The sequence below is a fragment of the Scyliorhinus canicula genome, chromosome 1 (genome assembly GCF_902713615.1).
Source record: "Scyliorhinus canicula chromosome 1, sScyCan1.1, whole genome shotgun sequence".
Lineage (NCBI taxonomy): Eukaryota > Metazoa > Chordata > Chondrichthyes > Carcharhiniformes > Scyliorhinidae > Scyliorhinus > Scyliorhinus canicula.
Window position 1 is genome coordinate 195085735 of NC_052146.1, and position 24689 is coordinate 195110423.

Below are 24689 nucleotides of genomic sequence, written 5' to 3' on the forward strand. Positions count from 1 at the left end.
ATGAAGCCGAGCGGAGGCGCCAAAGCGGCGGAGAGGCCCCGAGCCCGGGCCCGGGCCTGAAGCCGAAGCCGAGGCCAGCCTGAGCCCCGGGGCCGTTCCCCCTGACCATAGATTTCTCTCTGTTGTGTAAGCGAGCGGCCGTCATGCAGTAAGTTCCCCGGCCCGAGGGCGCTTGAGAGGAATCGGCCGGTGCCGAGGCTTCGGGCCTGTAGGATCCCGGGCGCAACTTCACATCAGCCGGATAACCCCCCCCCCCCCCCCCTTCCCCATAACCCGGGAACCCCACTCCAACAACCCAGGTAACCCCCCCCCCCAACAACCCAGGGTAAACCCCCCCCCCCCACAACCCAGGGTAACCCCCCCCCCCCCAACAACCCAGGTAACCCCCCCCCCCCAACAACCCAGGTAACCCCCCCCCCCCCAACAACCCAGGTAACCCCCCCCCCCAACAACCCAGGTAACCCCCCCCCCAACAACCCAGGTAACACCCCCCCCCAACAACCCAGGTAACCCCCCCCCCAACAACCCAGGTAACCCCCCCCCCCCCAACAACCCAGGTAACCCCCCCCCCCAACAACCCAGGTAACCCCCCCCCCCAACAACCCAGGTAACCCCCCCCAACAACCCAGGTAACCCCCCCCCAACAACCCAGGTAACCCCCCCCCCCAACAACCCAGGTAACCCCCCCCCCAACAACCCAGGTAACCCCCCCCCCCCCCCAACAACCCAGGTAACCCCCCCCCCAACAACCCAGGTAACCCCCCCCCCACAACCCAGGTAACCCCCCCCCCCAACAACCCAGGTAACCCCCCCCCCCCCCAACAACCCAGGGTAACCCCCCCCCCCCCCAACAACCCAGGGTAACCCCCACAACCCAGGGTAAACCCCCGCCCCCCACAACCCAGGGTAACCCCCCCCACAACCCAGGTAACCCCCCCCCCACAACCCAGGTAACCCCCCCCCCAACAACCCAGGTAACCCCCCCCCCAACAACCCAGGTAACCCCCCCCAACAACCCAGGTAACCCCCCCCCCAACAACTCAGGTAACCCCCCCCCCCAACAACTCAGGTACCCCCCCCCCCAACAACTCAGGTAACCCCCCCAACAACTCAGGTAACCCCCCCCCCACAACTCAGGTAACCTACCCACTCTCTGCCAACCTGAGTTGACCTGCCCCCACCCCACTCCTCCAACCTGGGTTGACCCGCCAACCTGGGTTGACCAGCCCCGCCTCTCCGCAAAGCCGGGTTGACCCACCCCTTCCCTCTCTGCCAAGCCGGGTTGACTCGTTCCCCTCCCTCTCTGCCAAGGCAGGTTGACCCACCCCCTCTCCGCTAACTGGATTGACCCGCCCCCTCTGCCAAGCCAGATTGACCTGCCCCCCCCCCCTCTCCGCCAAGCCGGATTGACCTGCCCCCTCTCCGCCAAGCTGGATTGACCTGCCCCCCCCTCCCCCCCCTGCCAAGCTGGGTTGACCTACCCACATTCCCTGCCAAGCTGGGTTTACCGCCCCCCCCCTTTGCGAATCTGGGTTGACCCCCCCCTTCTGCTAAGGCGCATTGAACTGCCCCCCTCTCCGCCAAGCCAGTTGATCCGCCCACATTCTCCGCCAAGCCGGGCTGACCTTCCCACATTCTCCGCCAAGCCGGGTTGACCCGGCCACATTCTCCTCCAAGCCGGGTTGATCCGTTTCCCCCCTCTGCCAAGCCGGGTTGACCCCACCCCCAAAAAGGTCTGACCCCCACCAAACCCATGTTAATCTCCCCCTCCCAGCTCACGTTAAACACCCCACCCCACCCCTGAACCTGGGATAACCGCCCCCAACCAGGCCTCAGCCAAATCTGGAGTTGAATGGTTAATCTTTGCCATGTTTGTTCAACTATGAGTAAGTGGAATAGAGGGCTGTACCTGGGTGAATGGCAATGGTGAGAGGGGGACCTGGGGCTTCAAACGAAAAGGTGAGGCTGCAGTTCAGCACTTGGGTAACATGAAGAAATATTACTGATAATTTTTATTTTAAAAAATAAATTAGAGTACCCAATTAATTTTTTCCAATTAAGGGGCAATTTAGTGTGGCCAATCCACCTAACCTGCACATCTTTGGGTTGTGGGGGCGAAACCCACGCAAACACGGGGAGAATGTGTAAACTCCACACGGATAGTGACCCAGAGTCAGGATCGAGCCTGGGACCTCGGCGCCATGAGGCAGCAGGGCTAACCCACTGTGCCACCGTGCTGCCCTAAATGTTACTGATAATACTGGCCTTAAAAGTATAACTGTTGTGTACAGCCCTTCATGTTGATTTTGTTTGCTTGTAACAATTAGACCATGAAGCGAGTGCGTACAGAACAGATTCAGACTGCAGTGGCTCAGTACCTCCGAAGAAGACAATATGTAGACACCGATGGAGCCATGAAGCAAGGACCCAAATTCTCTCAGACTGCAGAGGAAATGGCAACTAATTTAACAGGTATAGCAAAGACCAAGCTGAGCAATGATGTGAATGGTTGCATTTTATTTTATGGACTGGTCCAGTGACAATACCATTGCACCAACACCACCAGCTGGTGTACCCTGCTTTTATTGAATTAGGCTGTATGTGTGGTAACTGAGGGTCAGCACACATGGGTTCAGGCTGTTAGATCAGCTGTGTGAAAGAGGCATTGTAATTCAGAATGAGTAACAAAAGTATTGGATGTACCACTGCCACAATTCTGAAATTGGGGAATACAGTGCATTAAAGCATGAATAATTTGGGTGCCGTTTCCATGTTGATGGCATTCACTGTTCTAGATTTCTAATTCTAGGTTCCGAGGGTGGCATAGTGCTTGGTACTGCTGCCTCACACTGCCCGGGAACCGGGCTCAATTCTGACCTTGGGTGACTAGTTGTGTGAAATATGTATGTTTCCTCTTCTTTCCCCCCCCCCCCCCCCCCCCCCCCCCAATGTGTGCTTGGGTTTCCTCCAGGTGATCCTGTTTCTTCCCACAGTCCAAAGATGTGCAAGTTAGGTGGATTGGCCATGCTGAATTGCCTCTTGGTCTCCAAAGATGTTCAGGTTGGGTAACTGGTATAGGGCAGCATGGACGGGGGAGTGAACATGGGTAGGGTGCTCATTTGGACGGCCAGTAGTGATGCAATGGGCCAAATGGCCTCCTCCTGCACTGCAGGGGTTCTATGATTCTATGTGCTGCCTAATAATACCCCGGGAGGTTGGGTAACGCTAGCCCCCCACCATCTCTGCCCCGCTCCAAGAAGACCCTCTTCACCTTCGGGGTCCCATGCGCCCAAACAAAGCTCGTGATGCTGCTAGTCACCCTCCTAAAAAAGGCCCCAGGGATAAAGATGGGCAAACACTGAAAAAGGAACAAGAACCTCGGGAGCACCGTCATTTTGATGGCCTGCACTCTACCCGCCAGCGATAGCGGCACCATGTCCCACCTTTTAAATTCCTCCTCCATCTGCTCCACAAACCTGGTAAAATTAAGCTTGTGGAGATTCCCCCAACTCCTGGCCACCTGCACCCCCAGATACCTAAAACTCTTCACTGCCCTCTTAAACGGAAGCCTACCAATTCCCTCCTCCTGATCACCTGGGTGCACTACAAATACCTCGCTCTTGCCCAGATTCAGCTTATAGCCCAAGAAGCCCCCAAACTCAGCCAACAGCTCCATCACCCCCAGCATTCCCCCCACTGGGTCCGCCACACACAGCAGCAGGTCGTCCGCATACAGCGATACCCGATGTTCCTCCCCAACCCGCACCAGACCCCTCCACCTCCCTGACTCCCTCCACGCCATAGCCAGAGGTTCAATTGCCAGTGCAGAAAGCAAGGGGGACAGGGGGCACCCCTGCCTGGTCCCACGGTAGAACCTGAAATACTCTGACCTCCTTCCATTAGTAACTATACTCGCCATCGGGGCCTCATAAAGCAACCTCACCTTTTTGATGAACCCCTCCCCAAATCCAAACCTCTCCAGCACCTCCCACAGGTACCCCCACTCAACTCTATCAAAGGCCTTCTCTGCATCTAGCGCCACCACTATCTCCGCCTCCCCCTCCACCGCCGGCATCATCATAACATTTAACAACTTCCGCACATTCGTGTTAAGCTGTCTTCCCTTGACAAATCCTGTCTGATCCTTGTGTATCACCCCTGGCACACAGTCCTCTATCCTGGCTGCCAGGATCTTCGCCAGCAACTTAGCATCCACATTGAGGAGCGAGATTGGCCTGTATGATCTGCACTGCAGGGGGTCCTTATCCCGCTTCAGGATCGAAGAAATCAGCGCCTGTGACATCGTCGGGGGCAAAGCCCCCCCCTCCCATGCTTCATTGAAGGCCCGCACCAACAGGGGGCCCACCAGGTCCGCATACTTTTTATAAAATTCCACCGGGAACCCATCTGGCCCCGGCGCCTTCCCTGACTGCATTTGACCAATCCCCCTGACTAGCTCCTCCAACTCAACCGGCGCCCCCAGCCCCTCCACCAGCTCCTCCTGCACCTTTGGGAAACGTAGCCTGTTCATAAAGATCTTCATCTCTCCCCCCCCCCCCCCCCCCCCCCCTCCCCCAAACTGGTGGCTCCGACCGGTATAGTTCCTCGTAAAAGTCCCTAAAGACCCCGTTGACCTCTGCCCCCTTCCGCACCACATTCCCACCCTTATCCATCACTCCACCAATTTCCCTAGCCGCATCCCGCCTGCGGAGCTGATGCGCCAGCATCCTGCTCGCCTACTCCCCATACTCAGAAACCGCGCCTTGCGCCTTCCTCCACTGTGTCTCCGCCTTTCTGATGGTCAGCAAGTCGAACTTGGTCTGCAAGCTACGCCGTTCCCCCAACAATCCCTCCTCCGGGGCTTCCGCGTACCTCCTATCCACATCTAGGAGCACCCCCACCAGTCTCTCCCTCTCCCTCCTCTCCCTATGGGCCCGGATGGAAATCAGCTCCCCCCGGATCACTGCCTTCATAGCCTCCCAAACCATCCCCACCTGGACCTCCCCCGTATCGTTGGCCTCAAGGTACCCCTCAATACTTCCCCGGACCCTCCTACACACCTCATCGGCCAGCAACCCCACGTCCAGACGCCACAGCGGGCGCTGGTCCCGCACCTCCCCCATCTCCCGATCGACCCAGTGCGGAGCATGGTCCGAAATTGCTATCGCCGAATACTGGGGCAGCAGGGTAGCATGGTGGTTAGCATAAATGCTTTACAGCTCCAGGGTCCCAGGTTCGATTCCCGGCTGGGTCACTGTCTGTGTGGAGTCTGCACGTCCTCCCCCTGTGTGCGTGGGTTTCCTCCAGGTGCTCTGGTTTCCTCCCACAGTCCAAAGATGTGCGGGTTAGGTGGATTGGCCATGCTAAATTGCCCGTAGTGTCCTAATAAAAGTAAGGTTAAGGGGGGGGTTGTTGGGTTACGGGTATAGGGCGGATACGTGGGTTTGAGTAGGGTGATCATGGCTCGGCACAACATTGAGGGCCGAAGGGCCTGTGCTGTGCTGTACTGTTCTATGTTCTATGTTCCACCCTCGGGATCAATCCCCTGCTCAGGACGAAAACATCTATTCAGGAGTAAACCCTATGCACATGGGAGAAAAAGGAATAGTCCCGCGCCCTCGGCCTCCCGAACCTCCAGGGATCCACCCCTCCCATCTGGTCCATAAACCCCCTCAGCACCTTGGCCGCCGCCGGCCTCTTACCCGTCCTTGAACTGGACTAGTGGGGGATCCAGCACCGTGTTAAAGTCTCCTCCCATGACCAGGCCCCCTGCCTCCAGGTCCGGAATGCGGCCCAACATACGCCTCATAAAGCCAGCGTCATCCCAATTCGGGGCATACACGTTTACCAGCACCACCTTCTCTCCCTGCAGCCTACCCTTCACCATAACAAACCTGCCCTCCTTGTCCGCCACCACCTCAGACGCCTCGAACGCCACCCTCTTCCCCACCAGAATCGCCACCCGCCGGTTCTTCGCATCTAATCCTGAGTGGAAAACCTGCCCCAGGTGGCGAACCTGGTCCGCCACCTTCAAGTGGGTCTCCTGGAGCATAGCCACGTCCGCCTTCAGCCCCTTCAAATGAGAAAATACTCAACTTAACCGGCCCATTCAGCCCCTCACGTTCCAGGTGATCAGCCGGATCAGAGGGCACCCCGGCCCCCTCCCTCCTCCGACTAGCCATAGCTCATCGACTGCTCGCCCCAGGCCAGCACACCCCGCCCGACCCGTTCCCCATGACGATAGCGCCTCTCCCCTACCCCCCCGGCCCACACCAGCTCCTTCCTAGCCAGTCCAGCAGCAACCCGGTATCATCCCCCCCACCCCCCAGGCTAGGACCCCTCCTAGCCGCGACGCACCCGCCATGGTACGTCCGTGAGTCAGCTGACTTCTGCTGACCCCGGCAACTCCCGCCAAAACCCGGCCCCTCCCAACATGGGGTCATCCCCCCTCCTGCCACTCCTCCTTGCCACCGCTTCAGCGCGGGAAAAAACTAGTAGAGGCCACGCCTCCACTGCCAGCTCCACCCCTCCTGCCCCGCAGCACGGGAAACCAGAGGAAAGCCCGCGCTTTCACACTGCCCCACCCCACCTTTCTGACGCAGCTCCCAAATTCCAGCTCCACCCCTTCCCCCAGCCCCGTACAGAAAAAAAAACAAACCCCCAACATTCCCCAAATAACACAAAACCATACCCAACAGAACCACCCGGAAACAGAGCAAGAACCAGCATAAAAAACACATATCTAAGTTACAAAAACAGCAACAGCAAAAATAGAAACAACCGTAGTACACAAGACCCCGCAGCCCCCAAACCCTAGTTCGAGTCCAGCTTCTCCGCCTGCACAAAGCGCCACGCCTCCTCCGGGGACTCGAAGTAGTAATGCCGGTCCTTGTATGTTACCCACAGACGCGCAGGCTGCAGCATTCCAAATTAAACCTGCTTGTTATGCAGCACCGCCTTCGTCCGGTTGAACCCAGCCCACCGCTTAGCCACCTCCGTACTCCAGTCCTGGTAGATTCGCACTACCGAGTTCTCCCACTTGCTGCTCCTCTCCTTCTTGGCCCAGCGCAGCACACACTCCCGGTCACTGAACCGATGGAACCGCACCAGCACCGCCCGCGGGGGTTCATTCGCCTTGGGCATCACCGCAACCGGAAGTCCCCCCAGGTGTCTTTTCACGTCTTAATCCTCTCTACCCTCGCTCCTCCAACAACAGGCGGAAGAAGCTTGTGAACTTCCTTGTTACGAAGATTGAGCTTCCCTACTACCTTCCAAACCTCCTCTAAGATGCACCCCTGTCACAGCCCTGTCAGTGCATTTTTCTCTACTACTTCTTCTTCTATCTCCCCTTCAAGACCATCTTGTCCATGAGACCCATCACTTGCTCCCTCAATCTTATTCCCAGTCTCTTTATTTCAATAAAATGCTGACCACTCAATTGTCCTTTTTATGTTCCAATTATTTGTTTCTTTTCCTTTCATGGCAAGTGGCATTGTTGGCAAGGCCAGAATTTGTTGCCCATTCTTAATTGCCCTTGAAATGAGTAGCTCGTTGGATCATTTCAGAGGGCAGTTTGAGTCAACCATTTTATTGGGGTCTGAAGCCAGGCCTGGTAAGGATGGCAGATTTCCTTCTCCAAAGGACATTAATAAACCAGATGGTTTACAACAATCATTGATTTTTGTCATGGTCACCATTACTGATACTAGCTTTATAAATTCCAGATTTATTAATTGAATTAAAATTTCATCAGCTACTGTTGTAGTGTTTAAATCCATGTCCCCAGAGCATTAGCCAGACTCCCTGCATCATTAGTCCAGTGACATTACCACTACATAATTTCTTAATGCTGATATTGTTACCATCACCATCCCATCCCACAAAAATAATCCGACTTCTCTATCCTTGTAAACCACCGCTTCATTTCCAAAGTCCCTTTTTTCTTCAATGTCCTTGAGCAGATCTTTCTCAGTGCCACTTTTGAATTTCAGCTCCCTTTCTTTACCATAATAAAAGACTACTCAAAGTCACAAATAATATCCTATATGACAGTGACAAGGGTAAACTACCTCTCCTTGTCCTTCTCGGCATGACTGCAGCCTTTAACCACAGCATCCTCCACTGTCGTCCAGCTGGCTAGAATTGCACTCACACTTGTGAATCGACTACAGTGGCTTCTCTTCATTGCCACACCACTTTGTTCCCTCTGGTGTCCCCCAAGGATCAATCAATGCTTGGTCTCCTATTTTCTGCTGCAATACTGACCATCACTTCAGCACCCCTCTTCGCTGTCTCCAAATTGTCAGACTGCTTGTCTGGCAGGTAGTACTGGATGATCAGAAATTGCAGTTCAACTAAATATTATTATTTCTTTTAATTTAGAGTACCCAATTAATTTTTTCCAATTAAGGGCAATTTAGCATGGCCAATCCACCTACCTTGCACATCCTTTTGGATTGTGGGGGTGAAACCCACGCAGACACGGGGAGAATGTGCAAACTCCACACGGACATTGACCTAGAGCCGGGATCGAACCTGGGACCTCGGTGCCGCGAAGCAGCAATGCTAACCACTGCGCCACCGTGCTGCCACGTGTTTATAAATATCTAATTTCTTTCACATTTACCCCATTGTTGATGGCATCTATAAAATGAGATGGGAATCGATTTTATGGTAAAAATGTTACAAAATGCAAACACCAAGTTCCAGTTAGGAATGTCACAAATGGAACAGCACGCTGGCACAGTGGTTAGCACTCCTGCCTCGGCGCCGGGGTCCAAGGTTCGATCCTGGCTTTAGGTCACTGTCCGTATGAAGTTTGCACATTCTCCCTGTGTTTGTGTGGGTTTCGCCCCCACAACCCAAAGATGCGCAGGGTAGGTGGATTGGCCACGCTAAATGGCGCCTTAATTGGGAAAAAATGAATTGGGCCCTCTAAAATAAAAAAAAAGGAATGTCACAAATGGGTTTTATGTGGATGCTTGTTTGGATTTTGGGAAACCAATGCTTTCTTGTGGCCCCACTCAATTGCAGTTCTCTTACCTTAGCAGTAGAACGGTAGGCACATAAATCACCTTTTTCTTCAGAATTGGAACCAAGTAGCTGTATAAAAGCAGCTATAGTGAGTGTTAGTTCACAAAGGCGTTGTGGCTAAAAATAAAATACGTGGGACGCAGAGTTTTTTGAAATGGTAATTAACTCGTGATATGCAACTCTGTAATTATCCACACTGTAGTAATTGGGCAGTCGCATCTCCCAGGGAATATGAGAACTCTAACTTTGAAAAATATTGAATTTGATGCGCTTTGGTTTTTAAAAAGGCATGATTTATACTTGAAATTGGGTTGGTTTGATAAGGCCTTTTTGATAGTCCTGAAGTCATTGAGCAGGTTAGTTGACGTTAATACCAAGAAATGCCAGATAATACATATTGCAAAGTGAGTGGTACTTTGGATAGTGTAATTATTGTACATAATACAAACATTGTAAACTGAGGAAGTGGGTTTGACCTCCTGGGCTTCATAAGCAAGCATATATTGTAGACAAAGGTTTTAATAGACTTGGAATAGATAATACATGCAAGTTGCATTTGAGATGTAGGTTGCATGTCTGTGTTGGGTCTGGTTTGAATCTACCTCATTGTGGATTGGAAGTCTCTTTGCCGCCCATTCCCACTTCTAATGTCAATGAGCAACAGTCACAGTAAAATAAACAAACTACGCTGGTGCTGAAGATGGCCACAGGATATGATTAAACAAAATTTAGCAAAAGGGGCTTATTGTTATATTTGATAAGATGTGTGTGTGCTTTTTATGGGACCCAGCAGAGTGTGATAACCCAGTGATAATGGTACTAGACTAGCAATCCAAAATCACAAGTCCAAATTGGATGAGGGCAATTCAATTCTGTTAATCTGGTAATTAGTGAACCAACTGCAGCAAATTACCACGGCTGACTAATGTTCTTCGGGGAAGTGACCCTGCCACCAATCCCATACAATGTGGTTGAATCTTAATGCGCATTTGTGGATGGGTAATAAATAAAGCCTTGTGCTTGTCTCCCATATTCCAGGAACAAGTGATCATAGTACTGGATCAGCAACCTGCAGGCTGAAGGTTCAAGTTGCATTTTGGAATTTAAAATGTTCTTGGGCAAGTGGAATATTGGACCGTGGCAAATAAAATGTCAGGTTGCTCGCGTGTGCCCAAGGATCATTCAACTGCTTCCAGTCATGTGCTTTATTCTGCCCAGTCCACATATTGATGTTTTTACCCACATTTTGGCAACTAGGCACACAATGATGTGTGCAGCCTTTGCATATGTGCAGTTAGTGCCACAGGAGTGTAGAAATCAGTACTGTGTGTGTTTTGTGATGAAGCATGCTAATTTGCCAGGGTGTCCCACCAATTTGTGGTGGTGTGTAGTTTTGTTCTGTTTTGGTGTAGGGAAACAAGTGCAATACCAGTGACAAATAGCCCATTCAACGGGTCACAATTATTGAAGATTATTTATTAAAGTAGAAACAAATATGCACAAACTCTACTCTCGCAATTTAAGATGTATGAATTACTAAACACACACATTATATAGAGTGTATCCCTTGTCACAAATATATCTACGATTCCTGAACTCTGTATGACTTCCCCCGTTCCTCAACAACATCCAAATTGAATAACCATCTTTTTCCTGGTCCAGCGAAGATATTTTAAAATTGCTCTTACGTAGGTTGCTGCACACAATGGCACTAAGACTTCGAAGTTTGTTTGTTGTTAACGTGGCCTTCAGGCCTGGTGGCTGGAAACTGGCCTGTCCACTTTGAGACTGCTATATGGTAACTGCCTGCCTTCCTTCTCCGGGACTAGTTAATTATACCTTTGTGGAGGCAGCATGGTGGCGCAGTGGGTTATCCCTGCTGCCTCACGGCGCTGAGGTCCCCGGCTCTGAGTCACTGCCCGTGTGGAGTTTGCACATTCTCCCCGTGTTTGCGTGGGTTTCGCACCCACAACACAAAGATGTGCCGGCTAGGTGGATTGACCACGCTAAATTGCCCCTTCATTGTAAAAAATGAATTGGGTACTCTAAATTTATTTTTAAAATTATACCTTTGTTGTTCTTTGATTATGCCTTCTGTGCATTTGGCTGTCTGCCCCCATCAGCTTCCTTGACTATACATATGTATATCTCAGGGACCTTCCCAATCGTCAATAATCAGTTTCTCCTCCATAAGATATTCACACTTGATTATCTAAACTGCAATTCTAAGCCCCTTACTGGGAGAGACATGCATACCAATTGAGGCCCTTTGAATACTGTGCTGCTGTCTCCAGGTGGACTCATGACAGTGTGTATATAATTTATATATTAAATATTTTCTTTGCATATATAGGTGTGTGTATATATAATAGCATGTTATTTGTTGCAAAACATTCCCAGTTCGTGACTGGAATTGAGGATGCTTTGGAAAAATTGCGACGTTGGGCTGTAATTATAAAACAACTGCTTTGTCACACCTTAGTCAAACTGGTTCAATTTAATTACAATTTCATCTATACCAGCTGAATTGGCCTTGCCCCTTTTATAAGTGATCTCAGCTTGCTGCTGCACTTTGTTTTCGGTTGGGAAATTTGATGTCCACATGGCTTTTACCACATGTGTCAGGTCCTTGATGCTGATCACATTCATTTATATTTTTAAAAAACAGTTCAGGCAGAGTCTGGCTCTCCCAACGTAGTGTCTGCAGCTCCCTGTCAAGCGGATCCTAATCAGTATGAAATACAGTTTGCACGGCTGAAAATCTTCCTTTTCGGTAAGTTTGGATAGAAGCAGGCTTGTTTAAATTTGTTTAGTTTATGTAAAATTGCCCATGCGCTGGGTTTGTGTCTCGTTCTCTACTTGATACCCTTTTTGAATTCAATAGATCACGTTAGAAAGCTGCAATTGTGTGACGTACAAATTTTTACCTGAAAGGAAAGTATTATTTGAAGTTTGTCCTCTTCACAGTAACTTCATTGCAGTGTTTATGTAAGCCTACTTCTGACAATAATAAAGATTATAATTATTATAAGATTAGTTAAATAACTATTGAGCAATTCTAAAATCAAAGGGAAGGTATTCTATCAGTACAGCTGACTTATTGGTGCTGCCAAACATACTTAAAACTCATCATTCGAGTTCTGAAGAGAGGCTAGGGAGGTATGGGTAGCCGCGTGGCATGTTACAGGATTAGTATTCCAGAGGCCTGGTTTAATGATTCAGAGGCATAGTTCAAATCCCACCAATACAATTGGGAAAAATTCAATTAATTAAAAAACTCGGGAATCAAAAGCTAGTATAATTAATAGTGACCAGAAAGCTACCAGATCACAGTAAAAGCCCATTCGGTTCACTGCTGTCTTTTAGGGAAGGGAATCTGCAGTCCTTACTCAGTGACACCCATACCATAGGCTGGACGCACAACAATGTGAACAACTCTTAGCATCTTCCAAAATGGTCACACAAGACACTCAATTGCATTCAAGGAGGTGGCCCAGTGCCATTTTTAAGGACAATTGGGGATTGGCAGAAAATTCTGGCTTTGTCTGCGATGTCTATGTCCCATGAATATTTAAGAATGGGCATTAGTGACTAAGTCACAGGTACTCTATTTGTAGAAAGATTTTAAGTTATGTCTCCTGTTTAGTTAATTGAGTGTCTTGGTTGAACAAAGCTTTATTATAAATACTTTGTTCCTCCTTAAATCAACACTCTGCTTTTTGAGAGGAGTTATTTGGAAGGAGAAAACTCTTCTTCCTATTGATATTGAAGCAGTTCTCCCAGAGGTCTTGGAAATGAGGAGTGCAGTCACCTGCTTTTATATCGATGAACTAACCCACTGTCAGATACTTGTTCAGCATGATTCTAGATTTATCTGAAATTTATCTTGCTATTCACCACGGGAGATGAAAATGGGAAAGATAACAGTGTGAGAGATGGTGTACTATATATTCTAACTTGAATAACCGTTTCATTTGTAAAGAATGATAATGAAAAATCTGGCATATAGAGAGTCAAGTGGTCCTTGTGGAGAGTCAATTGATCCATTCTCAAGAGCTTATAGGATTTTGAATTTTCCTGGATTTTGAATTCCAGGAAAATAGTTGTCGGAGTTCACTTCACTCCCTTCCCTGAATGCAGAAAATGTATTCGTTCAATCACTCAAATTCTCACAGGTAAAGAAAGTTACTGAAGAGAATGACAAAGATATTGGGACTTCCACTGTTTAGAAGCACATGTTACTGCTTGTTCTTTTCTAGGTATCCATCTGCCAGTCCATCTGATAGACCTAATAAATACTGTTAACCTGAAGAGCATTGTCTGACAGCGAGACATTTAGAAATACCAGGAGGGTTTCAACCAGTGTTCCCACAAAGCTGTGCGTGACCATGCAGGACTTGATCCAGATTAAATGCAACACGTTAGGGCAGCGCGATGGCCCAGTGGTTAGCACTGCTGCTTCACAGCGCTGAGGCCCCGGGTTCGATCCTGGCCCCGGGTTCGATCCTGGCCCCGGGTTCGATCCTGGCCCCGGGTCACGGACTATGTGGAGTTTGCACATTCTTCCTGTGTTGGTTTGGTCTCGCCCCCATAACCCAAAAATGTGCATGGTGAATGGGCCACATTAAATTGCCCCTTAATTGGGGGAAAAAAGAATTGAGTACTCTAAATTTATTTTAAAAAATACAACACATTGTGCATCCACTCAAATAAATTTAAAGGTACTACACATTGAAAAAACAACAACATTTTGGAAGGAACGTTGGTGCTGACTGTTTCCCATGCTTGCATCAGTGGAGTCAGGGTTTGCCTTTCACTTACCCAGTGGACTCATGTGATTATGGTTTTGGTCTTGGAAAGTGGGACTTGCCAATGGAAGCTCCTTTTTCTGTTGAACACAAGTCGGAAATCCTAGAATGGCTTCAGCACAGAAGGAGGCCATTCAGCTTGACCCATCTGTGCTGACGAGCAAGGCTCCCCCCCCCTTCCCCATTTCCCTGCAATTTGCTTTCCTTTCAGGTACTTATCCAATTCCCTGTTTGAAAGCCATGATTGAATCTGCCTCCATGACACCCAGATCCGAACTACTCATTGCTTACATCGTTTTTCCTTTGATCCTTTTGACTTTCACTTAAATCACTGCCTTCTGGTACTCAACTCTTCCACCAATGGGAACAGCTGCACTCTTTATACTCTGTCTACACCGCTCAGGATTCTCATCACCTCTATCAATAATCTCTTCTCAACCTTTACTTCACTCAGGAGAACAGCCCCAATCTGTCCACGTAACTGAAGATCCTCATTCCTGAAACCATTCTCATAAATCTTTACTGCACCCCTTCTTGATAACTATACCTCCTTTCTAAGGGGTGACGCCCTGAATCAAACACGATACTCCATTGAAGCCAAACCAAACCTTTTTATAAAGGTTCAATTTCCTAGCTTTTGTACTCTGCTTCTCTTTTTACAACTTATTCTATCTACTTTTTCATCCTGTCCTGGCATCTTCAATTTGTGCACACATAACCCCAAGAGTCTCTGTTCCTGCAGCCCCTTTAGAATTGTACTCTTTATTTCATTTTGCTGTTTCTCATTCTTCCTACCAAAATGGCTGACTTTGCACTTCATTAAATTACATTTGCCATGTGTCTGCCCATTCCACCAGCCTGTCTATGTCTTCTTGAAACCTGTCAATATCCTTCTCACAGTTCACTATACTTGCAAGTTTTTGTCTTCTGCAAATTTTAAAATCGTGCCCTTTGTACCCCAGTCCAAAGTTATTAATCTAGATTAAGAAAAGCTGTGGTCCTAGATCAACCCCTGGGGAATATCATTGTATACCTTTCATTCTGAAAAAGAACCATTTACCTGCTACCTTTTCCTATCACTCAGCCAGCTTTGTACCAGGCCGTCACTCTCCCTTGTATTCAATGAACTTCCACTTTCTTGGGAAGCCTAATATGTGGCTTATTATCAGAAGTCTTTTGGAAGTCCATGCACACCACATCAACTGCATTACCCTCATTAATCGTCTCTGTTACCTTGTCAAACTGAATCAAGTTAGTTAAACACGAGTTGCCTTTAACTAATCCTTGCTGGCTTTCCTTAATTAATCCAGAATTATTCAAGTGACTGTTAACTTGGTCCCATATTATTGTTTCTAAAAGCTTCCCCACCATCAAAGTTAAACCGATTGGCCTATGGTTGCCGGGTTTATCATTGCTCACTTTATTTTGAACACCCATCCTTTTATACCCATTTCCTGTTTATATGCCTATCGAAGATATTTGTTCCCTTTTATGTTGGCTTGACAGTCTCTTCTCACTCTCTATGTTACTCTCTCATTTCTAGTTCATTTCCCCTCTGAACTTTCTGTATTCAGCCTGGTTTTAATTTGTATTAGCAACGTGATATCTGTCGTATGCATCTTTTTCTCTGTATATCTCCTTTTGTCATGCAGGGATCTTTGGTAACCCTATCTTTCTCCCTTGTGGGAATATACCACAACTCCACCCCTCTCCAGCAATGCGTTCATCTGCTCTTTCCTCCTATTGCTATACACCCTTGTGCACGGCACCAACAGTAATCCAGGGGAGAAAAATAAAGTTTGAGTTTTAACGCGTGCTGAAAGTGTTTTTACTCACTTCACTATCACATTTCTATTCCAGATACAGAATCGAAGTACAGCCGAGAAGTGAAACAATTGCTCTACCCTTTATTCATCTACCTCCACCTTGACATGGTGCACAGTGGTTTGAAGAGTGCAGCAGACAGCTTCTACAGTCGGTTTCACGGGATGTTCCTACAAAATACAGATCAGAAGGACATCATGGAACAGCTGCGGACTACTCTGAATAGCCAGGATATTTATTCAAACTGTAAGCTGCGTAGCCTGATTGAAAACAAATATGTTGTTAGCCTTACTGAAGAAAGCTACAACTATCTCCTCCGCTACCTCCAGAGTGACAACAATAGTGCTTTGTGCAAGATTCTTGCCTCTCGGGTTCAGCTAGACGTTCAGTGTTCTCCGCAGACAGGTTATCAGCTGTACAGTGTTGGCACACAATCGCGCAGTGAGGGGGTGGGCATAGAGCCCTCAGAACTACCCTCTACCATGTTGCAGAATGAAGCCGCACTGGACATGTTGCAGGACACTATAAAACGGGTAAAAGATGGACCTCCTTCTCTCACAACTATTTGTTTCTATGCTTTCTACAACACAGACCAGCTACTCAATACTGCAGAAATTTCACCGGACAACAAGTTGCTAAGTGCTGGCTTTGACAACTCTTGCATCAAACTCTGGAGCTTGAGGCCAAAGAAGCTCAAGCTTGGACCGCAGCAGGTGGATGTTTCTCGAATCAACCTCGCCTGTGATATCTTGGATGATGAGGTATGAAGGTCTTGGTGCTAGAAAATGGTCTGTTCTTGTCTATTGCCCTGTCCTTGCTCTCTCTTTTAATTTCTCTTTTTCTCCACTGTTCTTTCTGTATTTCTATTTTCTTTTTGGGTGGTGTGCGGGGAAGATAACCTTCTGAGTGCAGCCGGTCAGACTTCCCAATGGCAGGTAGGGAAGAATGCAGCTTGAAGGACGTGGCACCCTCCTGCTTTACAACATCCCCCTTTCTCGTGTTTCACTTTCACCCTCTCTTCTTCCCAACATTTTTATTTTATTTTGTTTTTATAAATTTAGAGTGCCCTCTTTTTTTCCAATTAAGGAGCAATTTAGTATGGCCAATCCACCTACCCTGCACATCTTTGGGTTGTGAGGGTGAGACCCACGCAGACACTGGGAGAATGTGCAAACTCCACACAGACCTCGGTCCTCGGTGCCATGAGGCAGCAGCACTAATCACTGCGTCACCGTGCCGCCCCTCTTCTTCCCAACATACCCTCGTAGCAGAGCCCTTCCTCAATTATCCTCCTCCCTCACACACTGTATGCTCCATGATGCACCATTGGCAAACTCCACATTTCATCTCGTGGTTTGACTTCCAGCTGTGCCTTAGTTGATATTCTTCTGAAACTCCGAAGGTTTTTGGTTCAAACTCCACTCCAGAGACTTGAGCACAAAAGCTTTGGCTGACACCCCAGTGCAGCACTGAGGGAGTCCTGCATTTTCTTGAGTTGCCGTCTTTTGATGAGATGTTAAATTGGTCCCTGCCTGCTCTCGTGGGTGGGTATAAAAGATTCGTTGGCACTATTTTAAAGAAGAGCAGGGCAGTTATCCCCGTCACCTGATGATTTATCCCTCAAACATCTTCAATAAAGCAGATAATCACATTGCTGTTTGTGGGGCCTTGCTGTACACAACTGGCTGTCCCAGTTTCTGTAGTACAACAGTGAATACCAAGTTACTTCATTGGCTGTCAAGCACCGTGGGATGTCCTGAGGTGTATATAACCCAAAATTAATTTTCTCCATAATGAATGCAATAGTCTCATCTATAGCTTGAGTTTGTGCAGCAGATGACTTACTAGCAGCTGGCAGTGAAATGTATTATTTTTTTTCATTGCAGCTCAATTATCATCCAAACATTCTGTAAACAAGTTGGGGGGTGGGTAGCATTGGTAATATTAACACCCCCAATTTTCATGCATTGGTGCCACCTGTGTGCACTCAGGAATGTCCTCAGGAATATAAAACTGGAGAGACTTCTTAGGTGAGGATACCTTCTCTCCCACATTCGGGCAGGGTCAATTCTTGCCTTTGGAATGGACAGGTAAAGAGAAAATTGGAATGGGAGAAATGAAAGACAAATGGGGTCAGTATTGGTGAAAGGGTTATGCATTTTGCTGAAAAGAGAGACCTGTCACTGAAGCTTTCTGTCTTGTACTCGTCAGGACAAATGCAAGAATGCCAAATTTCAAATGATCACAATTTATACTGCAGGAGGAATGGATCCTGATTGATTGATTGGCAAGTTGACTCAATTTGGTGGAAGCATTGCCAAGGAGAAAGCAAAAGGGAACTAATAGGCTTCTCAACCTGAGCAATTCAAAAAAGGCATAAAGCTTGAACATATTCTTTTCATTTCCAGAGAACGAGTCCCTGTTAAAGATGCTTGTTGCTTCTAGCAAGTGTAGAATTTACAGTGCAGAAGGAGGCCTTTTGGCCCATCGAGTCTGCACTGGCCCTTACTAAAGCCCACAACTCCACCCTATCCCCGTAACCAAGTAATCCCACCTACCCTTTTTTTTTTGGACACTAAGGGCAATTTAGCATGGCCAATCCACCTAGTCACATCTTTGGACTATGGGAGAAAACCAGAGGACCCGGAGGAAACCCATGCAGACTTGGAGAGAATGTACAGACTCTGCATAGACAGTGACCCAAGCTGAAATTGAACCTGCGACCCTGGAGCTGTGAAGCAACAGTGCTAACCACTATGCTACCGTGTCACCCACATCATGAGCTTGATTAATTATCTTAACTTAGCTTTAGTGTAGCCATTAGTGCACTCAGGATTGTTCAGCAAGTGCTGCCCTGCCGTGGAATGGCATCTGACAGTAGACTTTTTGTTTTGGGTTTTGCAAATGCGGGCTGGCTGAATATGGTCTGTACTCACCTTTAGGAATACTCAAAGGAACGTTGAGGTGAGTGCGGCATAAGCAGTTAGAATCCCAGGGATGGAAGATCCTAATTTTAACAAGTATGTATTTCCTAGAGCTGAACAGGATGGATTCAGCCATTGCTAAACTGCAGCAAACTGATTTATTCAGTATTTTAGTATAATTTGCTCAGTGGACAGGATGTTGAGGAATAGTATGTTGATGAATGAGGGGCTTGGGAGGAGATGAAAAATTAACACTAGGATATATCAAAGTGAAAATATAGCTTGGAGGGAGATGAGAATTTAACACTGGGATATATTAAAGTGGAAATAAAAGTTTGGTGCTGTGGAGGCACAATGCAGTCTGTGGTGAAAAGTGGAGTAATCAGCAGTTGCAACGATTGAACAGCGGTCAAGGATAGTGAAAAGGACAGTTAGCACTAACCAGGGTTACACAGAATGCCATTGTGACATTGACCACGGTGGGGGTCTCTGTCTTGGTCTGTTTCAGAAGTAAGATTGGAAGATGCCTGTTGAGAGTTTGTGGCAGAAATAACCAGCCTTTTCTGTCCATGGCTAGGATGGGAAAAGTAGTTTGTCAGGACAGGTGGTTGGGGATGGGTCCTCCTTCGTCTTTGGAAAAAAGTTTTAAGCAAAGTAATATTAGTGAAGACTGGGGCAGAACGGTGCAATGCCAGTTGGTGTGATGTCAATAAAGACGGAGGGAATGGTCAGATGAGAGGAGGTTGAGGAATTAGCTGAGAGGCTTCAAGGAAGAGAGGGGTAGAATGGAATGGGGTGGGAAAAGAGACCATAAATGCGAGACATTGGAAAGGGGAGACCAGGGGTTACTAAACAGGTGGCTTCTATTTTTAACATCAAGAAAGGCAGGAGCTGAAGATGCAGGGTTTAAGATGTGTTTTGGGCTGTTTTACTCTCTAGAATGCGGAAATGAGAGCGAGTGATTTTGTGCTGTATCCCAAAATCCCTCACCCCATCATTGGTTCCCAGGCCTTGAGCTGTCTAAGCCCTAAAACTCTGGAATTCTCTCCTTAGACCATTCCTGTGCTCCTTCCTGTTAAAACTTTACCTCTTTGACCAATCATTTAAACATCGTGGGTGGCACGATAGCACAATGGTTAGCACTGTTCCTTCACAGCTCCATGGTCCCGGCTTAGGTCACTGTCTGTGCAAGGTCTGCACGTTTTCCTCATGTCTGTGTGAGTTTCCTCCGGGTGTTCCAGTTTCCTCCACAGTTCAAAAATGTGCAGGTTAGGTGGATTGGCCATGTTAAATGTCCTTTGGTATCCAAAAATGTTAGCTGGGGTTACTGGGATAGGGTGAAGATGTGGGCTTAAGCAGAATCCTCTTTCCAAGGGCTGGTGCAGACTCGATGGGCCAAATGGCCTCCTTCTGCACTGTAAATTCTATGATTCTATCTGCACTGATGTCAGTTTTTGTCTGACCATGCTCCTGTGAAGTACTTTGGGGTGATTTACTATGTTGGAAGTTCTGTGTAAAAAGCAAGCACCGCCTGAGGTGGTCCCATCAGTCACCAAGATGAATCAATTATTAATTCATGGAACATTAGCATTGCTGGCAAGGCAGCATTTAATACAACTCCTTGAGTACCTTGGATAAGGTGGTGGTAAGTCGCTGCCATCAAACTTTGTAATCCATGTGATGTACGTACACCCACACTTTAGGGCGTTCCAGGATTTCGATCCAATGACTGTATTTTCCAAGTAGGAATGGTGGAAGATTTGGAGGAGAACTTGATGTTTTTCCCAAGTACCCTCTGCCCTTTGGTGGAGGGTTGAAAGGCGCCTTTTCCAATTGCTGCATTGAATCTGGTAGATGGTTTACTCTGCAATCACACTTTGTTTTAATGGTGGAGACTTAAGGTGGTGGATGGGCCATCAATCAAGCAGAGTTCAAGTCTCGGCCTGCAGACTTAAGGTTACCCATGTGACCTGTGCACCAGGCAGTGGAGTGGGTGGCGAACTTTGCTTTGATATTAAATTGGGCAAATCAGAACTGATCAACGAGTCACATGAGGTTTTTTAGACGTGGCAAATGTTTGAAAGTTGACCCCAATCAACTGAAGCATGTGGAGAAGGGACAAGGTGGCTTCAAGGTTTGCTTGTTGGGAGTCATCCTCTATATTGTGGCGGAGTTGACCAAGGGAAGCGGAGTCTGTCCGAGGCAGACACGCTGGGTGCTGTTCCACAGAAAAATGGCTGTGATTGGGTTCTGTGTGTTGTGTTTCTTTTTCTCATTATCTGGAATACTGACATTTATTGCTCATCTGTAGTTCCCCTTGAGGTGCTTCCATTCGATACAACTAAGTAACTTGCTAGGTCAATTCAGAGAACTTAAGTCAATCATCACGGACACATTTGGGTCAAACTAGGTCAGGTTTTTCTTCCTCAAGACCATTTTATTGGGCATCGACTCAATAAATGTCACTGCTGTGGTGGGATTTTGAATGTTCTCTGGATTTTTTTTAATAGAGGAGTTACTGGTTTGTAACAGGATTGTTAAATCCCAGGTACATCTATGAATCCATAGAGATGTGAATCATGTAATCTGTAACCTGACCACTTGTAACAGTGATTAATCCACTGTCGTACTGAGCCTGTGAGGAGTGATGCAAACTGGGTCAATCCTCCTCACAACCTCAGACTGAATTTTAAAAGCCTTAAAATTGTAATGAATGAGTAAAGATTTTTTTGTATTGTTTTGGCCACTGACTCCTGGAGTGCGACAAAGCACGAACCGACCGTTCGGCCCATTGAGTCTATGCCAGCATAATTTATTTTTTGTTTGGTCTCCCAACTACTACTGAGGCAGTAGAGCAGTGACACTATCTTCACTGGTATACGGTGTATAGACTGTGGTGAGAGGAACATTCAGGTTAAATATTTCAGGTCAATAACCTTTCATCAGAAGAGTTCCCCAAGCTTTTCCTCTCACCAGGTGCTGCTGGAAGTTCTTGAGTGTCTGTGGCATTTTGTCTTTATTCTAGATTTCCCATGCCTGCAATATTTGTAGCTGTTGAATCTACTTATTAAAACAAACGTGCAAGTACTTCAGTCAGCTCTTCCCAAGACCAAGGCTTCAGTGTAAAAGCAGCTTAAGTTGGGGGCAGTTAGCCCAGATGATGTGCTCAGGTCTCTGAAATGGGACTTGCATGCACAACCTTCTGAATCTGAAGCTCGAGTGTTACCAGGTGTGGAATTGGTTTTCTCTTGAGGCACGTGATGTGAATGCTGCAAGCATTCTTTTGTGTTTTACATGCTGTGCCCTTGTGTGGTGAAATTCAGGGAGCTTCCACCATCATGAGGGTTCTGTGACACTATTATATCATTTTACTAGTTTTGGAATTGCTGATTATATAGATTCTTTTTAGTAGAGGGGAGAATTAGCATAATTTTGAAAAGTCACCGTTACACTTTAGGATCAGAGGTAGTGGTGAAGATCTCTTGGCCTTGTCTTACTAGACTACTATTGGCTGTAAACCTCTGGGCTCCACAGCTGGAGAACTCCCTTTTACTGCTCTGTTGTTAATTTCAGCTGCTCCCTGCTCAATAGGCTACACCAGCTGTAGGTGCTTAGCCTCTGACACAGGGCAGTATTGTCACAGACAGGCTCTGTGCTGTTTTCCACGCCTGCAACATTACTTGTCACAAATGCACTCCTCCCAAACCAGCTGCACCTGGTTCCCAGGACAGTTTTGAGAAGGAAATTCATCCTGTTGTCCACTGCCTTTGCTCTCTTGTCCATTGGAAGCTGATTTAAGTAACCCATTTGTGCAAAGCACCATGTCTTGTTCTGAATCCTCTGTTGACCGACAGGAGAACAGCAGAAAGGAAAAGTATAAATATGTCTCTTGTTTTGCCATTGCATGCCCAAGACCACAGTGAGATGTGTAGAACCTCAGACGCATATGTAAAGGGACCTTTTGCATCCTACATGCTCGCATGATAAATTGAAACTTAATATTATTTATTTTCTACCTACTCCTGATATTTATTGATCTTTGCATACTTTTTTTCCCTAATGCAGGTGGAAGATGATGTGGGCAGTGAAATGAAAATCCTAAGAGGACACTGTGGGCCTGTATATGGCACCAAATTCCTTTCTGATAATTCGGGACTTTTGTCATGTTCGGAAGACACAACAGTCCGTTACTGGGATTTGTGCAGTTTCAAGAACACTGGTTTGTACCAAGGCCATTCTTATCCAGTCTGGGATGTCGATATTAGTCCCTTGAGCCTTTACTTTGTAAGTGGATCACATGATCGGACAGCAAGACTTTGGGCACTTGACAGAACGTACCCATTACGCATTTATGCGGGTCACTTAGCGGATGTAGACTGTGTCAAGTTCCACCCGAACTCTAACTACATAGCCACAGGCTCAATAGATAAAACTGTGCGCCTGTGGAGTACACAGCAAGGGAATACTGTACGTCTCTTCACGGGACATCGTGGACCTGTGTTGGCATTGGCTTTCTCTCCGAATGGGAAGTACTTGGCTTCAGCAGGTGAAGATCAGCGACTGAAGTTGTGGGACCTTGCATCGGGTACTTTATTCAAAGAGCTGAGAGGGCATACTGACCACATAACTAACCTTGCATTTAGCCCAGATAGCAGTTTGATTGTTTCTGCATCCATTGATAATTCGGTTCGTGTCTGGGATATTCGTAACGCCTACGCAAATTCATTGGTGGATGGTTCTTCCAGTGAGCTGGTGGGCGTATATATGGGACAGACCAGTAACCTTTTGAGTGTGCAGTTTATGGCCTGTAATCTGGTGTTGGTTACTGGGGTTGCACAAGAAAAAAAAGAACAATAAGCATCAAAGAACAATTCCTCCTATTTAATTAGAAACTCCTAAACGTAAGCCATCAAGAGGACCCAGGTGTATCATGAATGTACCTTGTGGCTTGCTTTGGGGAGACATATAGTACCTTAACAGGCTGGCTTTGATGACATCTTGTTGCTGCCAAACACACCAACTGTTGCACAATCTTCCCAATATTTAGATAGGAAAGAGTGATTCCATGATGCACACTGGGACCAATATTGGTGGTTCCTCGCATGTCAACCCTAGGACATCTGTGCTGGGTATCCACGTCACTCAGATTGCAGTCCTCTGCAAATCCACTAGGTGCAGGAGTTCTGGTCAACACATCACTGTATTGCTATGACATTCAGAACGTGAATCTGGCATCCTTCCGATGTTAACCGCCAATTGTCCACCTGTTGGACAAATTATGCCACTCGTACACAATCGGCCGAAATGTGACTAGAACATTCTGGCTGTAATTTATTTTGTCTGATCTTGTGTTCAGAACAAACAAGATCCCATTGGAAGTTTGAATTCTTCTGTCACACTAGCCAGGTGTTTAATTCTGCAATTTTCTGGAAAATACACTCGCGCGGCAGACATTGATTATGTTTAATCTGAGAAGTGGTGTATTTGAAATTACGAAAGGTGCTTGAAATTTTGATAAGTACTTCAGCATACAGCCCCAAGCCTGCATAAAACAAAATGAACCTTCTGCTCAGTCTCCAGGAAAGCAATCAACATACATTTTTGTTAAACTGCGTATTAAACTCTGTTTTGCACAGTGAGACACTGAATTGAGTGCTGTTTTCCAAATGCAGTTTAGTTTCTGAATACAATGTCAGTTGCTAATTACGATTTTTAAGAGTAATCAAGATGTTGTATTTGGAAGAAATCTCAGTTCAATCGCAACACCGAGACAAAGATAAAATTTAATTTTTTAGCGATATATATTTGCTTTCCCCATTGGCTTTGACAAGGTATCAAGACTCAAGTGGAATCTTCAAGTAAAGCAAAGTTAGGTGGTGGAAAATAATTAGATATATCAGATGTAATTTACCCTCTCCCTCTCTCAACGTTGTAAATCATGCACTTACTATTGTATTCCCATAATTAATTTCTGCATCCATATTTGGAATGGAGATCCAGCAGACTGGGATTGAACCTTTCCACCTGTGGTGATGCTGCACTGCTACTTGGAGGACGGAAATCACAACCTTGCATATACTGGTGAGATGGTGGCACAATG

At 47.1% G+C, this 24689-nt stretch overlaps 1 protein-coding gene across 1 annotated transcript; it reads left to right on the plus strand.

Annotated features, from left to right (window-relative positions):
- taf5l (TAF5-like RNA polymerase II, p300/CBP-associated factor (PCAF)-associated factor) lies at positions 1-24228 on the plus strand. The gene is made up of 5 exons (XM_038805750.1): positions 1-148; positions 2328-2472; positions 11702-11806; positions 15702-16426; positions 22655-24228. Exons 2-5 carry the CDS (start codon positions 2331-2333, stop codon positions 23444-23446), a joined length of 1764 nt encoding a protein of 587 aa, XP_038661678.1. The 5' UTR covers positions 1-148; positions 2328-2330; the 3' UTR covers positions 23447-24228.
- The last annotated feature ends 461 nt before the right edge of the window (positions 24229-24689 follow it).